This window comes from Eleutherodactylus coqui, chromosome 9, assembly GCF_035609145.1.
Source record: "Eleutherodactylus coqui strain aEleCoq1 chromosome 9, aEleCoq1.hap1, whole genome shotgun sequence".
NCBI lineage: Eukaryota > Metazoa > Chordata > Amphibia > Anura > Eleutherodactylidae > Eleutherodactylus > Eleutherodactylus coqui.
This window is the reverse complement of record NC_089845.1, coordinates 100477734-100495938: the sequence shown is the minus strand read 5'-3', so window position 1 is coordinate 100495938 and position 18205 is coordinate 100477734. Positions and strand designations below refer to the sequence as shown.

The following is an 18205-nucleotide window of genomic DNA, read 5'->3' as shown; positions in this document are numbered from 1 at the left end:
ATTTTTGTGGGGGGGCTCTGCGAGACCCACACAGAAATAGAACATGCCATTTGTTTGCCGCGTGCGTTTTTACGCGGACAAATCGCGGCTGTGTGCATAGGATTGCATTATCTAACGCAATCCTATGCAAGCGGGTACGTGCCGAAATTCTGTTGGAAATCTCGCCCGTGTGCAGAAGGCCTTAGGCTGGGTGCACACGTGGCTGATCAGCAGCGGAAAAGCTGCCTCCAAACTCGCACCATTTGGTGCGGGTTTTGAAGCAGGTTTTATCGTGAATTCTTGTGCAGAATTCACCCCTTCATTGAAATGAGGTGAATTCTACAACGTAGACGGCAATTAAATGAATATGCAGCCAAATTGACCGCACGTCAATTTCCGCATTGGTTTTGGGTGGATTATTTTCGCAGCTTTGCTTCTTCTGTAAGTGCCACGGAATTTCCGTGCAGAGAGTCCACATGGAAATTCTGCAGCACTTTTGCCCTATGTGGACCACACCTTAGGGCTTATTTACACGAGCGTATATCGGCCGGTGTTTTCATGGCCGGCCGATATACGCTTCCATCTAAGCAGTTCCCCCCCTTCTCTCACCGACTCTCTGCCTGTCTCCCTCTCCTCCGAGCGGTTTGCAATGGGAGTGGGTGGGGCGGGTGCAGAGCAAAGCTCCCTCCTCCTTCCCGCCCCTTGCCCATAGCCAGCAATCAGAGTGCGCGGGGCAGATTGGAGCTTAGCTCCGCCCTGTCCCTCCCACTCCCATTGCAAACGCCGGAGTATAGGAGAGAGGGCTGATATACGCTCCTGTAAATAAGCCCTTACACTGACCGATTTTTGTTCAGATTTTTACTGAATCACAGGAATCTGAAAGACAATCATTCAGTGTACATACCAGCAGGACGGAACAGCGAAGAAAAATCAAACAGCGATCTGTCCGTGTAAACAGGCAGTTGTTAATTTATGAACAACTGTCTGTTTACTATGATTAAAGACAGGGGTAGGGATTTAGAATGATTCCCATCCCACTCCTCTATTCACTGAGTGATGATTGCTGTAAAAGCACAGGAGCGATCATTGCTGGGTCGACTGTCGGGCGCTTCTGCATCTAATTACATCAGATGCACCTGACAGTCACCCCACTATTGTTCCTGTGCTTCTACACAGGTATGATAATGGCTTAGTGAATGGAGGCAGAGCAGGCGGGGATTGTTCCGACCCGCCCACCTCCATTCACAGTAAACAGGCAGTTTCTTATAAATGAATTACACGGGCCAATCATCGGCCAGTTTTTATGCATGTGTAAGCTGAATGAATTATCGTTCAGTTGCTGCTTGCGTTTACACTGAATGATAATCATTCAGATTCCTGCGATCCAGTGAGAATTTGAAGGATTATTGGCCCATGTAAAATCTACCACGTTATCTGTACTCTGAGAGATAGTGTGTTATCTGTGGTGTTACATAGGACTGCAAGTAAACGAATTTGAGCGATAATGGTGCAGTGTAAATGCACAAAAATCGCTCACTTTTCATCCACAGGTTTTTAAACTGACTTTTCAGTCAGCTTAAAAACCATCGCTGGATCGCAGGCTTGTCATACCATGTAAACACTCAGCGCTTCACATAGAAGGTGAAGAGCTGAGCGAGAAGCCAGTGATCCAAGTTGCAGTGTTAATGCTCTACACAAGCGCTAACGACCCTAGCAGTGACGTCAGCGACCCTGCAGTCGTTTATCCAACTGTTGGCCCATGTAAAAGGGCCATACCACCTACATTATTATTTGTACTCAAAGGGTTATCAGTGTGTTATCTGTGCTATTAGGGTACATTTACACAAGGCGATTTTCACCTCAATAATCACTGGAAACTGCGAATTCGGGAGATAGTTGTCCCATGTACACGCAGCCACCATTGAGCGATAAATCGCTGACTTGTCGTAGTTGCTTGGTTTTTAGCTCAGCTATAAACCAAGCGACTATCAGCCGTGTTAACAGCCACCATTTGTCTATGAACGACTGCCTGTTTGCAGTGAATAGAAGCGAGCGGCGGGAGCGATCTCCGACCCGCTCTACCTCCATTCACAGAACAAATATCGCTCCTGTATGAAAGCACTGGAGCGATAATCAATGGGATGGCTGGTATGCGCCCGCCCGACAGTCATCCTGTGTAAAGGTACTCTTTCATAGGACTGCTGCTAACATCTACTACATTATCTGTAGTCATAGTTATCACTGTGTTATCTGTAGCGTTACATAAGAATTAAGGTAATACATACTGCATCATCTGTAATTTGATGCAGCAGCCACAAAGCTGTAACCATGAAATGACAAATTCAGCTCTGCTACACCTGCTTGCAGTAAACTTGTTGGTGTCTAGAAGGTTCCAGTTTGTTTGGCGAGAGGAGATAGTATCCCAGTGGCCCTCTGTTTCAGTGGTTGGGCCCAGTATGGCTCCTCTCACTCCACATCTTGAGTCAATGTCTCTTTTAGGTGAGCTGCTCCTGTGAAACAGAGTCAGTCCGATAAATAGGTGATGCTGGGGGTTGTAGTGCACCTGGCAGCTGATCCCTTCTACATGATCCATGCAGCGCTGATCTAAAGCATTATCCCCAAAATACAAGATCATTCAATAAATCCCTGATACAAGAATAATTGAGGCAGAACCTGATTGCTCAGAATCCCCGCACTCCCCGAACGAGCATGCAGTAACTGTGGTTATTATTGCTTCATCTTCAGTATAGATTCCTCACGGGAACATATTGCAACTAAGCGCTACCCCCCTCCCCCCACAAACCCTACAAAATTGGCATAGATTCCAAACTCTGGCATGCAAAACCCCAGAAAATAAGGTGACATGGACCAGTCCGCAGTCCACGCCTTCTCCCTAAGATTGTGCAACGATTATTACGTCATCTCTGCTCTACCATGTGACCAGGTGGCTTTTTTTTGCCAAAATCTTATATTTTATGAACATAAAAGTGACTTATGCTTTGGCATAGTTATAGAAAACTGGAAAAATCTCCCCAGACCTATAATATTGGTCAGTAACTAACCCCCCAACAACTGACCACTCACTGACCCCTGACCACCAATGCCAAGAATACTGGTCACACTGTTCAGCCTAGGACACTGACCCTTACAAAGTTGGTCAAGGCTCGTCAACTGCTCAGGTAGTCACAAAACATCTATTATAATGGTCAAACATCGCTCATTGCTGGAGTTGGTCAGACTCCCAGAGCAAGCAGCACGTGTAGAGATAAGCAGGAGCTGCCAGTCTCCAGCGATTATTGCTAGCTATGTGACATGCGGCCAAGCAAGGCTCCATAAGTCCTTCTCCTTAGGTGGCTCTATCATGAAGGAATTAATGAAGTGATCACAAAGGATACAGGACTGTTTCAATGCTGCCATCTTGTTATTGCAGGTTGTATAGATCCCATGGAATCTTGAATGAAGATAGAGGGTTGTCAACATGGAAGAGGGTGGTGGGTTTTTAGGGTGGTGGGTTTTTAGGGTGGAGGGCTGTTAGAGTGGTCGGGTGTGAGGATGCTGAGTTGTGAGTGTGGAGGGGTTTTACAATGGTGATTTCTCAGTGGAGGGCTGTTGAAATGGTGAACTGTGAGGATCGAAGGTTCTTAGGATGGTAAATTGCAAGTATGTGTTGAGTTGAAGGCTGTCAGAGTCATGAGTTGTGAGGGTGAAGGGCTGTCAGGGTGATGAGCTCTCAGTATGGAGGGTTTTCATGGGGGTGGTTGTGAGGACCAAAGCTGGTCAGGGTGATGAGTTTTCAAGGTGGAGGTAGATGATATTGGTCAAAAGACAAGCTCATTGTTCTGCCTCTTATGGTATTGCATTGACTTTTATGGACCAGTTATATTATAGGATAGAGGTAAAAAAACAAGTGACATTGATGAGAAAACTTTTCAAAAGTTCTGTTTGGCTGATTCGCCGAATTTCGGCAAAGAGTTCAGTTTGGTTTGAATTAGTTTGAACCAAACCAAAACTTCACCAGTAGCCCTCAAACTGGTGTATAACACTGTCTAAGAGCCATAAAAGCTCTGTATAACACTTTTAGGTTACCTAGAAGTGTATCTAAGCACTTTTGAGCTGTTTTAAGGCAAAGTTAAAGAAAGAAAAAGAGGGAAAAATAAGAATAATTAAAATGCAAAGTGAATAAGATTCTTTTCCGCTCTTTCCTTCTTTCTTCTCATTTTTCTTTTTTTTATTCTCCTTTTTCCTTCTTATTTGAGCAATTTCAGCTGAGGCAAACTGTCCAAGGATCGGGTTCTCACCCAACTGAACTTTTAGCAAAGTTCGACCTGAAACAGGGTTTTACTGTTTCGGTTTGTTTAACACTAGATACCAATGATACAGAATTATTGTGGCATGTGATATCCCAAATATTCCTAATGAATATCTCAAACATGAATCCTCCTTGAAATGTCCATGGTGGGACCCGAAGCTGTTCTACAACTAGGAGAAACAATTTAACTTGCCCTCCAGTCTCCACAGCTTTCCACAAATGAATGAAGAGGCGTCAAGAAACTCATATCCTGGAAGGAACATGCTGAGGTGGTGGACCAGGAGATGATGAGGCAATGATAGAAGAGCCATGAGCACCGATGACATTATTAAAAGGACTAATGATAAAAAAAATACATCCAAGTTGCAATGGAAGACGAAATGATGACAAGGTATCAAAGGGGAAGATTATGGAGAGAAGACCATGAGAACCATCTTCTAGAATCCATAATCCACCAGGACCTCAATACTGCAGAATGAAGAACATGGAATGTATCCACAGACCAAGGAGTTACTGTGAGAAGACCACAAAGATGAAGTTTGATACCTTTGGCAACCAATGATAAGGGGAGCAGGAAAATTAATACAACATTCAGTGCCAGAGGGTGCAATCTCTCTGTTGGTCTTTGTCTATCTGCAAATCAGCAGAGATTGAAGATCACACACTTCATCAATGAGATCTTTTAACATGAAATTATGACATGAGCAGAAGATTATTGTTACTGGATATCCCCTTAAAACCAAAATCCTTCCACACAACTCCTTATGAATGGTAGTGCAATGACCGAGAAGATGAAGGATGTATGAGACCGGAAAACGTCCTATGAGAACTTTCGGATAAATTCTTCTGAAATAACTCCCTCCCCCCAAGTGCTTTATATAATCTTGTGGTCATTATATTCTGGCAGCAGTGAAAGGGTGTATCCTCTGTGGTCATTGTCTGGGTCCACTCATAACTAGATCTCAATGAAAATATTTCTGATTAAAAAGAAAAAAATATCTTGAAAATCATTTATGAAACCCTCAAGTGGAGTAGTAAAACTTGAGGAGGAGCGATGAAGGCAAAGATGTACTGGAAGCACATGGAGAGGACATCCAGTGATGCCTCCTACAATGGGCCAACTCCTCCTAATGAGCTGTGACCTTATGGACACATTACAGAACGTCAAAGGACAAACCCTCTAATTATCCCCCCCTCCCGGGTCTTCTTTTATTGCTCCTTATAATAAATTGCTACTGGCACAAACAAGTTTCCCTCTTCCTAATTCTACAGTATTGGAGGTAAGCTCCCAATATTAACATCAGAAACTGGTAATGGCTGAACTTGTCTGAGGAACTCATCCCATGTTTCCCTCGTGTGTCCTTCACAAATGGAGGATCCTAGACCAATAGGATAAATATAAAGGAAGAACACGAACCAAGTTTCCCTCGAACTGCAACTTCACGTTATGGCTACAAACTCAGACCTGCTACCTTCTGAGGTCCCATGATTATGTCTATAACTAAAAGTTAAAAGTAGATGCTGTGAATGCAAATAGTAAGACCCCCAAGGGCCAGTATAACACTGTAATAAAAAGGAAGCTCCGTCCAGGTCATCAGAATCTCCTGTGAGTCGTGACATCACTTGAAAGAGCAAGAAAATATGTTGAAAAGAGAAAATATCATCAGCATCAGATACTGAAGAGAGCAGCACCGGAATGGCCGGAGAAGATCAAGCGGGTGGCTAGGGGTTAGGTACAAGGATGTAGAAGGTGGCGATGTCCTCTTCTCCATGGAAGAAGCAGTTTCAGTCCTCCATTGGGCTGAGTGGAGGCACCACGCCCTTAAAGCAGGCAGACTCATAGTGTTTGTTCAGATATGACTTGAGAGCGAAGGTCTTGCTGCAGCGTTTGCACTTGTAGTGTTTGAAGGCGGAGTGTGTCTGCATGTGGGCGCGGAGGTTAGAGCGGTCAGCAAAGGCTTTGCCACAGTGGGCACAGCCAAAGGGCTTTTCACCAGTGTGGGATCTCATATGGCCCTGGAGAAGCCACGGTCGGCTGAAGGCTTTCCCACAGGTATCACACTTGTGCTTGAGGTCATGTGTAAGTAGATGCATGGCCATGGCCGGCATGGACACATATACCTTGCCACAGGTTGGGCACTTCTTGGCTAGCTTGCTATCCAGGCTGCGATGAGTCTGCTTGTGTCGACTTAGGTTTGAGGATGTGGCATAGCTCTTCCCACACTCGCTGCAGCTATGCCGCTGAATGGAACGCCCTCCGGCTAAAACCTTGCGGCGAGAGCGCCCATCTGTGATGAAGAAGGCATCCACTGAGTAGCCCTCGCTGACTGCGGTGTCCCCATTGATGTAGCCACCTGTGATCTCTGACCGTGGACTATCAGGTGGTTCGGAGTCTGGGGCACCATACTCGCTTTGTACTGCTGTGTAAAGAGTGTCTGGTGAGGGGACTTTGATGGTTCCATCGCTGTCCCCATCATATACAGATGGGGTGATATAGTCACTGATGTAACCTGAAAAAAGAGGTACCCATGGTTACTGCATGCTGAACAATAGCATCAAGAATGCAAAACTTCTAAATGTGGTATTAATATAAAGACATCAAACACTGGACAACCCTGACACCAGCCCCGTATAGCTAACACTTTTGCTCCCATCATACCATATACGAATCCTTCTTACTGTTACACATTCTTCATATTGAGCACAAGTCTTACATACGTGGTATTCACGGCTGAGATTCATGTACAGGAGTCTCTGTAGGTGGACATCTGTAAAGGGGATCTCACAATATAATCTCAAGACTTCCAACACTCTTTCACACGGGCAACAGTGATGTTGCAGCAAGAAAATTGCAGCAGTATCACATCGGTGTTCTGGCGGCGATATTGTGATTTTGTGTCGCTACAAAGTTGCAAGACTTTTGTAGCACTCTTTAGCTGGGATATTCGTGGGGTGGGGAGACTTGAAATATAAGACCTACCCTGAAAATAAGCCCTAACTGCATAAAAGATTTAAAAAAACATCACCTAAGAGGAGCTGTCCTCAGGTCCCAGGCAGACTTGTTTGAAGTTTTCGCTCAGCACTTCAATGAATGGCTGTGATTGATTCATCGAGCGCTGGCTCTGATTGGCTGAGACGCAGCGCTTGAGCACCAATCACAGCCACTGCTTCCTGGAGGTGGGGTTTTTCAAATTCATGACCAGGAAGTGCTGAGGGAAAACTACAAGCAAGTCTGCCTGGGACCTGAGGAGACTGTTCCATTTAGACACGATTATCACTCAAAATTGGCCCAAAAGCCGTTTTTTGAGTGATAATCACTGCGTCTAAATGTGTGCCCACTTTTCATGCACTATTTGTTATTTGCTGACTTCAAGTGTCTTATCGGGACCGCACGCTGAGTTCTTAGCGAGATAGCGTTGATAACATTCTTTCAGCTGCAGTCCCCCTCGAGAACAAAGCAGCAGAATGTAGATAACAGACCTCCAGCTGTTACCTACATTCAGCAAAAGGCTTCATTTGCATTGAAACCCATTGGAAAGAATGGGCTTCACATAACATGCGATTTTTAGCAGTGTCACATCCTGAGAAAATTGTGCAATTTTGTCGCCCATGTGAAAGCAGCCTAAAGGTATCCAAACACAGTAGCCTGAGGTTGATTAATCTACTTCTATCTAATGCATATGGCCACTTTAAAGGGAGCGTTATCAGAAATTGGAATTTTTTTATTTATTTTCAATGTCACTATCTACAGTACTGTGCAAGTTTTAGGCAGGTGTGGTAAAATGCTTCAAAGTAAGAATGCTTTAAAAATATAAGAGTTAATAGTGTATTTTTGTCAATTAACAAAATGCAGAGTGATTGAAGAAAAGAGAAATCTAAATCAAATCAATATTTGGTGTGACCGCCCTTTCTCTTCAAAACAGCATCAATTCTTATAGGTTTATGATTAAGGCTGCTTTCACATCTATAGTGTTCTCCTGGCCGAACAGATCCGTTTAAGGGCGAGCACCCACTGGCGTTTGCGTTTTCCGCGGGAAAAAAACGCAGCGTTTTCACCGCATTTCCCGCGATTTTTCCGCGCGTTTTTCGTGGCGTTTTCGCGGCTTTTCCATTAATTTCCATTGACTTTCATGGGTGCATTAGGAGAAAAATAAGGACACATATGCAACTGACAGTTCCTATGTTAAAAACGCAAACGCAACGCAAAAAAAACGCCAGTGGACAGGAACACATGTTATCTCTATGCCTGTGCAGGAAAAACGCAAAACGCAGGTAAAAAAACGCCAGTGGGTGCTCGCCCTTATGATGGAACCGAATAGTTTCAACTGGACCATATTGACTATAATGGAGCCTGTTCTGTTCCCGCCCAGCTGACCGGCAGTTTATCGGACAGCTGTGTATGGATTCTGGCTTGGCTTTCAATTCCTAGTCATTCTTACAAGGCTTGTATAAAGAGTCTAACATTGACTTGCAGGAGTGCTACCTTCCAATAGGTGCCGCGGCAGAAGTATTGTTCCATCTCCCTTATTTGCATATTAACCAGAGGAGCATGAATGGCCTTATAAGCCTCCTCACTCACCTTCTAGGTGCTCTCCCTAAGGAGAAAAGATAGCGTTCCTGACCCCTGTTCTCAATAAGAGGAGCCAAGTAATCTTGTAGATATGATACCTTTTAATGGCTAACAAAAATACATGATGTTAGCCATTGAAAGGTATCATATCTACAAGATTACTTGGTGTCTCTTGCTAAGAACAATCACACTTTGTTCTACTCGCTAACACTGTACTAACCTTTTTTGGACATGTGAAAAATGGACAACACATGGATGGCACACAGATATAAAAAAACCCCATAGATATGCAACAAAACACACGTACACATGCATAACAATGGACCGATTTCACAGCAACGAAACTGCAAACGCCTGTGTGAATGAACCCTTAGAGTCCAGCTGGCATTGTTACAACAGCTAACCATGGAAACAACAGCAAAACCAGAGAACTGAGAATATGGGGTCAAGCTTTTATAGCTCCCTCTGGAGGTAGAGTTGACCTTTGCCCCAGCTGATATTACCACCAAGTATTTTGCATGCGTTCATATCCAGAATCCTGCATACAATGATGAGCATTGTGGAATCTCTGGGTTGAGGGATCAGAGATGTCACCTCCCTGTGCAGCCCTCCGGAGTGACCAGTTTGGCACTGCCAGTCCTGCACAGATCTGCTCTGGAAATAATCTGAATCTATGACTGTTGCTGCTTCTTCTTCATATGCTACATCAGCTCTGTGTCATTCCAGGTAATAAGGAAAGATGTTTTACATATCTGAGTCTCACAATTAGTCCATAATCCCTCAATCTAGCTATACTCATTTTATACTTAATCCCTGACCATCACCCTGAGGACATCATTGGGAAATGATCTGTGACATCTTTGACTCCTGATAGAGCGAGGGGTAGGTGGAGGGGCTATGATGTCAGTATCAACCTGAGGTGTCTAGTGATCTATTTCTTGTTGCTTAAATAATGCCAATATCTTCTGAAGCACTGTATAGAGCTTGTCACCACTCACGTCAGTCTGTGCCCCCAGGAGCTCACAGTCGATTCTCCATATGGGGACAATTTCACAGGTAACCAATTAATCTATCAGGATGTTTATAGAAGGAAAGTGGAGAGCCTGGAGAAAATCCACGAGAGCACAGAGAGAACATACAGACTCCATGCAGATGTTAGGGGTTGGTTGGATTTGAATCCAAGATGCCAGCATCACAATTCAACAATGCTAATGAGTGACCACTGTCCTGAATTTAAAGGCGTATTCCCAAGATTGACTTTTATCACCTATCCACAGAATAGGTGATAAGAATCTGACTGGCGGGGGTCTCATTACTGAGATCCCCACCAATCCCGAAAATGGGGTCCCGTGACCCCCTCTCCTCTTCACTGTGGGCTCACTGCACCCCCCACAGTGAAGAGATTGATAGAACGGTGGTCGAGCATGTGAGGTGCCACTCCATTTGTCTTCAATGGAACTGCCAGGGATAGTCGATCGCTTGTATTCGGCTATTTCCTCTAGCCCTCTTGAAATGCTTGGAGCAATAACCAATGTACTGTTTAGTCAGCACCCAGACGGCTGGCGCTCATCTGACATTCTGCACAATACTGTACCTCTCATTTTTGGACTAAATAAGAGAGGTTAGACACATCTATCTGGAGTGTATCCAGACTCTGTCTGCACTGTCCTTGGCCTCTCTGTTTGCACGGTTTCTGGACTCTCTATCTGGACTCTATTCAGACTGTCTCAGCGCAAATAGAGAGTTGAGAGGCAGTCTGAATAGAGTCCAGATAGAGAGTCCATATTCCATGCAAACAGTGAGTCCAGAGACAGTCTGGATGGACAGTCCAGTGACTATCCCGATACAGAGCCTGGAAAGAGAATCCATTGACAGTCCAGACTGAGAATCTAGATGGAGAGTCCAGAGATAGTGCAAATAGAGAATCCAATCTCTGGACTCTCCATCTAGACTCTCAGTCTGGGCCATCACTAGACTCTCTATCCAGGCTATCGGGATAGTCACTGGACTGTCCATCTGGACTGTCTCTCGACTCTCTGTTTGGACCCCAGAAATCAGGGACTGATGACTGTGTGCGTGCGGCTTTGTTATGTGCCCCCTGAATACAAAATTCAGTTACCCTCCATAGTACGTGTGGTCTGGAGGACACCCTGGATGTTTGGGGTATGGCACCCCAGATTTGCTCCTGCTCTGCTATACCCATATTGGCAGGTGATCAGAATTGTCAGCGCACATCATACTGAAGATTCGGACGAAGAGAATCCATGCATCATCGTGTAGATTGTAAGCTCCTGTGGTCAGAACCTTCAGCTCTATAGACTTATGGCAATTGATAATATTGATGATTTGGTCTCCTGAATGCAGGCTCAGACTGGCCCACAGTGAGTCATGGAGTGGGCCACCAACCCCCCACACAAACAGCGCACAGCACTGTACACCCACTGCAGTACATGCTGATAGGTGCAGTACAACATCTTATACAGGTAATATTTGCATATTCAGTGAGTCCCCGGATAAATGTTACTGGCAGGCCCTAGGCCTGCCACTGCCTGAATGTTTCCTCCTCTCACCCAGTGCTGCCCTCTCCTGGTTGTCTGTGCCTCTCCTGTGTTTGTCAGCAGATCCCAGCCCCCTGTTCTCTCTTCTGCTTCTCATTTTCCCTCACCTCAGCAGATTCTCCCCTCCCCAGATCCAGCTGCTGTCAGCATCTCCTCCTCCCTGTTCCCACTAGCTATATAGAAACGTGAGTCTCTGTGACCCAGTTCTGATTTTCCCCGTGCAGGAGTCACCCCCAGATCCTGCCCTATGCACCCCATTATACTCCTGATGTATCATCATGCAGCAGAAGTCAGAATATCTCATGTAATAAAGAAAAACAGGCCACTAAGGATAATCAATGTGAAGTGCTCCATCATATTAACAGTGCGTGACCCCAGTATAAGAGGGACATTGGGCTGAGACAGGAAGTAGGTAACCCCAGTACCAAGGGTGCACTTAGCCAAAACAAGGAGTGGGTGACTCCAGTATAAAAGGGATATCGGGCTGAGACAAGGAGTAAATGACCCCAGTAACAGGGAGGCATTAGGCTGAGGTAAGCAGTGGGTGATCCCCAGTAACAGGGGGATACAGAACAAAGAAAAAGGAGTGGGTGACCCAATATCAGGGGGACATTAGGTTGAGGTAAGGGAATGAATGACCCCACTAACTGGGGGGGGGGCATGACACTAAGAAAAGGAGTGGGTGACCCCAGTATAAGGGTGGGGGGATTGGGATGATACAGAGTCAGTGACTCCATTATCAGAAAGGTGTTGGGCTGCACCAAGGAGTTGGATGGCCTCAGTATTAAAGGGACAGCGAGCCAAAGCATGGAAAGATGACACTACAATAAAACATCATGAGATGATACTATGCTCAGGTTGACATTTGCTGACAGTATGTTTAGGTTGGCATGGAATGGCATTATGATCAGGTTGACATGGGGTCACACTGTGCCCATATTGGCATGGAGTGATGCTATAATTAGTTTGAACCAGGGTGTTGCTATGGTCAGGTTGGCATGAGGTGTTGCATTACTCCGGTTGGCATGGGGCATGGCATGGAATAACGCTATGCTGTTTAGCAATTGGTGACTCAGTGTTCAGGTTGGCATGGGGTCATGCTATACTCAGGTTGACATTAGGTGACACAGCAGCACTCAGGTTTTGGCATGGGGTTGGCTGAATGTCCTTGGCAAGAAACTTGTTTGGGGTGATTTGAGACACATTATTTTGGGCAGTCAAGTTCTGCTGGGGGGACACCCTCCTACTCGCCCTACATCAATTTTCAAGACCAGCAAGGGCACAAAGATAAATCTGAATTGCCCTGCAAAGAGCATCTTTTACATGTCAATATGGAAAGGTTTGGTACCCTGTTAGCCAGTAGAGTAAAGTGTGATTGTTCTCAGTAAGAGAAACCAGGTAATCTTGTAGATATGCTAACAAAAATACATGATGTAACAGCAAACTTTGGGGGAACAATCACACTTTACATGTTAATGTGACCCTCTACACGTCTTGTTCTATACCCTCTAGCCCTGAAACTTCTTGCTCTGCACACTCCAGGTAGGGAAGGGTTACTTCAAGTGCTCTGAACCTTCTAGGCAGGGAATGGTTACTACTTGCTCTGCACCTTCAGACAGACAGGGAAGGGTTGCTTCTCCCTTGACACCTCCAGGCAGTGAAGGGTTACTTTTTGCTCTGCACCTCCATACAGAAAAGGTTTACTTCTTAGTCCACACCCTCCACGCAGGGAAGGGTTACTTCTTGCTTCGCACCCTTCAAACAATTAAGGGTTACACCAGATCTCTGCACCTCTAGGCATGAAAGGGTTACTTCTTGCTTTGTACTCTCTAAGCAGGGAAGTGTCACTTCTTTCTCCACACCCTTCAGGCAGAGAAGGGTTACTCCAGGGTTCTGCACCTCCAGGCAGGAAAGGGTTAATTCTTGTTCCGCACCCTCCAGGCTGGGAAGGGTTACTCCAAAACTGCACACTCAGCGGATTTCCCAGAATAGAAGCCGACTTCTTCTTTCCATCCATAACAATGAGGCTACGGCGGTTGTCAGCCCCTCTTCCTCCTGCAGCCACAGGCTCCCGCCCCCTCCCACCTCCGGGAATCTCTCAAGGTCAGCAGCATGGATTCAGGGACCCCCATGTAACCTGCCAGTAGTGGGGGCGTTCATGATCCAGGCCTGGCTCTGGACCCCCTGGCACTGTGCCCTTGAATGGATGCAGCAATGGCAGGAGCCGCAGAGAACATTTCCCTCCACCTCTTCCCCCGACTCTAAATATAGTTCTGTGTAGAAAACAGGCCTTGCAGCAGCTGCAGAGCATTCAGCCTGTGTGCCGCCAACTGTGCAGGGTGCCTAAAGCTGCAGAGCATCGTGGAATTGGTGTCAGCATCTACAGAATATTTTAGCTTGGTGTCAGCAGCTGCAGAGCACTGGGTATGGGTGTCAGCAGCTGCAGAGCATTATGTAAGGGCGCCAGCAGCTGTATAGCACTGTATATGGGTGTCAGCAGCTGTATAGCACTGTATAAGGGTGTCAGCAGCTGCAGAGCACTATGTATGGGTGTCAGCAGCTGCAGAGCACTGTGTATGGGTGTCAGCAGCTGCAGAGCACTGTGTATGGGTGTCAGCAGCTGCAGAGCACTGTGTATGGGTGTCAGCAGCTGCAGAGCACTATGTATGGGTGTCAGCAGCTGCAGAGCACTGTGTATGGGTGTCAGCAGCTGCAGAACTCTGTGTATGGGTGAACACTGGGTCGCTCTGCAATAGGATGTGCAGTGATTGCTGCAGTGTAGTGTGTACCACTGGAGGCAACATGTGTGCAGCTGGAGGTTGTTTACTAACAGTGCGACCCCAGGAGGTCAGTGGGCCAGGTTGCCAGCCTGTGATCGGCTGCCGGAGTGGTCGGGTTGGGATGCTGCACTTTTGCACCTGTTAGTGAATTGCAGTACAAGTCTTGTGATCTCCAGGATTCCTTGGGGGGCCACTCATCTGTATCACGTGGGAGATCATGTGCATGTGTTGGATGGTGGCGATGGTACTGCAGTGAACATTGTGCGGGGGGAGGTACATTTGTTTGGGGATTGTTTTTCTATAGGTGAATATGTGTACTGGACGACGAGACTCGGACATAACCTTGTAGAGATCCGACCACATACTGCAGTCTACAAGCAACGCATCAGGATCCAATGACAAAGTCGTCTCTGCTCCATCTGTATACACTTAGCCCTGCTGTACATGTACACACAGTGTATTCTGCCCTGCACTACACACTGTACACAGATAATCCTGCCTTGCACACAGTTATATTCTGCCCTGCAGTAGGCACTGCTCACAGCTATATCCTGTCCTGCACTAGGCACCGTATACAGCTGTATCCTGCCCAGCACTGGGCACTGTACACAGTTATATCCTACACCTGGGCACTGCACACAGCTATATACTGTCCTGCACTGGGCACTGTACACTGTACAAAGCTATATCCTGTCCTGCATTGGGAACTATACAGAGCTATATTCTGCTCTGCACTAGGCACTGTGTACAGCTATATCCTGCCCTGCACTAGGCACTGTATACAGCTATATCTTGTTCTGCACTAGGCACTGTATACAGCTATACCTTGTTCTGCGCTAGGCACTGTACACAGCTATATCCTGCCCTGTACTAGGCACTGTATACAGCTACCGCATATCCTTCCGTGCACTAGGCACTGCCCACAGCTATATCTTGTCCTGCACTGGGCACTGTACACAGATAAATCCTGCCTTGCACTAGGCTCTGCACACAGCTATATTCTGCACTGGACTAGACACGGTACACAGCTATATCGTGCCCTTCACTAGGCACTGCACACAGCTATATCTGGTCATGTACTGGGCACTGTACACGGCTATATCCTGTCCTGCACTGGGCACTGCACACAGCTATATCCTGTCCTGCACTAGGCATTGCACACAGCTATATCCTGCACTGTAAATAGTTATACCCAGCCTTGCACTGGGCACTGCACCACCCCCAACCCTGTGCTTACCTTTATCGGACAGATGTGCCGACAAGTTGGCCCGGTGTCGGACATACCCATTCTCACCGTCGGAAGAGCAGAAGCCATCCTTCACCTTCTTGACCAGAAAGGACCTTGGCATTGTTCCTCTTCCCCTTCAGAGGTGAAAGGTCGGAGCAGGGTCAGGGAGGAGAAGACAACCAGGGCGAAGAGAGGTGAAGGAGGAACATCAACCTGCAGCTGCCCTCCAAGGGGGCACAATGTTCTTCTGCAGGTCAGAGACACTCAGGGGGGCAGAGGGTGAAGTCCAAGCCCTCAGGAGAAGCGGATCCTCTGCTGGGCACCATGAGGTCAGAGAGTTCAGCACTGGACAGCGGCAGCTTCAGTCCTCAGTGCAGGCTCCAGACTTCAGCACTGGACAGTTCCCAAAACCAGGGGCGGCTGCATCTCCCTCCAGCTGTGCGCTCCTGGCCGTCCCACACACCCTGCTCTGTGATGTGGGGGTTCTGCACACCCTGCTGTGTTATGTGGGGGTTTCACACACCCTGTTCTATGATGTAGGGGTCTCACCCACCCTACCCAATGATGTGGAGTTCCTGCACACTGTGCTATGTGATGTGGGGGTCCTGCACACACTGACCTGTGATGTGGGGGTCCTGCATATGCTGCTCTATAATGTGGGGGTCTCATTCACCTTGCTCTATGATGTGGGGGTCCTGGCCCCCCTGCTCTGTGATGTGGGGGCCACATTCAACCTCGACCATGATATGGGGGTCTCATTCACCCTGGTTGGTTTTGTGGAGGTCTCAATCCCCTTGGTCAGTATTGTTGAGGTCTCTCTCTCTTCTCTATATTGTGCAGGTCTCACATCCTCCGTTCAGTATGGTGTGGAGGTCTCATTCACCTTGGTATGTATTATGGAGGTCTCACTTCCTCTGTTGTGCATTGTGGAGGTCTCATTCAGCCTGGTCTATGTGGTGGAGGTCTCATTCAGCCTGGTCTGTGTGATGGAGGTCTCATTCAGCCTGGTCTGTGTGGTGGAGGTCTCATTCACCTTCTTTGCAGAGAGCTGGCTGTCTCATAGACCGTGGGTTTTATTCTCGTGTTGTCTCTCTGTAGCTTGGTGGTCTCTTTCAGCCTGTATCATTGGCAGTCTATGGCTATTTCTGTCTCCGTTCATCCATTCTGCATCATTTGTCCTCTGTCTCTCTCAGCTCCTCCTCCTTCCAGTCTTCTCCCCCTGAGCTGTCATCCCATCATCCCCTCTCCATCCCTCCTTCTACCTTCCTGGTCCAGGGCTCAGGATGTGTGAACACTCGAGCTGTTCGATTTAAAGGGATGTGATCAGCTGCTGGGGGGCGGCTGGGTGTAATATCCCAGAATTCCCAGGGGGGCCCCAGATCTTTATTACTGCTGTTCAGCTCATCTTCCTGATCTCTGCAGTCGGATTCTCTCTGGAAAACAGAAGGGGAAGCAGAGCCGGAGGGAGTGATTGCTGCCTGCAGGGGCAGAACCCCCCAAACCTTCCTCTCGTGTCTTCTCTATTCTTCCATTGTGTCATTGTGTATTTTTAGTCCCTTTCCCATTGCTGATGTCCCCCCTCATCACACCATCCTCCAGTCTCTACAAAGTTCTAGATATCACATCTCAGGGGATGAGGTCATGGGTCACACCTAGTTCTGGAGGCCAGTCCATAGTCAGGGGTTCTTGACTGTACAAGTAGTGGAGCTCTCCACACCTAGATATCAGAGGGGCCTGGCACATGTGAGGTTACCTGGACCAGGTAATACTGGCTGCGTGCCACCCACAGCCATGTACTACCTTGGCGTGCATGAGCGCATAATACATGCCAAGATAGCACATGCTGTGACTTTTCTTGCACGTGTATTTTACTTAATTCGTTTGAGCAGAAACATAGCCACTATGGGATATCAGTACAGCGTATTGCTCATGCAAAATCCATGTTTGTAATATGTTTTGACCATATGCTCATGTGAGACAGCCTTTAAAGTTCTGCAGAGCTGGAACTGATGTGAGTCAGGAGATTCACCACACGCCAATGACCAATCAAAACTGACGGTAATGACTGATTATTTCAACTGCTGTGAATTTATGTCACCTCCCATGTCCTGGAAAAATGAATGGACCTGAACCAATTCAACCCTATATAGGCTGAAATCCGAATCTTAAAATAACCCTATACATGGCTTTAAAACCAGTGTACCTCCATATAACCCCATACATCACCATATACATTAAGATATGAGTATACATCCATACAACTATTTCACCATATAACAGTATACATCCATATAACCCCATATTTCACCATATAAGCAGTATACATTTATATAACTACACGTACTACCATCTAACCAGTATAGATGTATATAATCTGTTACGACGCACTTCCGACGTGGCTCACCTACCCGTGCAGTAGTGGGCAGTTGCCGCTGTGCTCGCTCTCTGGTATGTTAGTTCCTGCCTCCAGCTCCTTCCTTCTCCTTTGCCCATTCCTTGACCTATGCCCATAGGGACCACACATGCTTTCACCCAGTCTCTTAAAGGACCAGTGCATGCTCACTAAACCTGTCCCCTTCCAATCCTGTCACAATATCTGCTATATTAGACATCCACACTGTAAACATAAGAAATTTGGTCTCAAAGCCCTCGTTTGTATATGACTTGGAGGTGTTAAGGGTGAAAACTAGGGTACCCCAGGTGCTGCCTCCCAAGATAGCCCAAAATCAAACTGGTGTGTGGCAAGGTGGATCCACATCTGCCTGCCTGACATAACCCCAT

At 46.8% G+C, this 18205-nt stretch overlaps 1 protein-coding gene across 1 annotated transcript; it reads right to left on the bottom strand.

Moving 5' to 3' along the window:
* Nucleotides 1–5313: 5313 nt before the first annotated feature.
* SCRT1 (scratch family transcriptional repressor 1) lies at nucleotides 5314–15676 on the bottom strand. The gene is made up of 2 exons (XM_066578989.1): nucleotides 15434–15676; nucleotides 5314–6798 (listed from the first exon to the last, which is right to left on the bottom strand). The coding sequence occupies exons 1-2, from the start codon at nucleotides 15543–15545 to the stop codon at nucleotides 6074–6076; spliced, it is 837 nt and encodes a 278-aa protein (XP_066435086.1). The 5' UTR covers nucleotides 15546–15676; the 3' UTR covers nucleotides 5314–6073.
* Between the last annotated feature and the right edge of the window lie 2529 nt (nucleotides 15677–18205).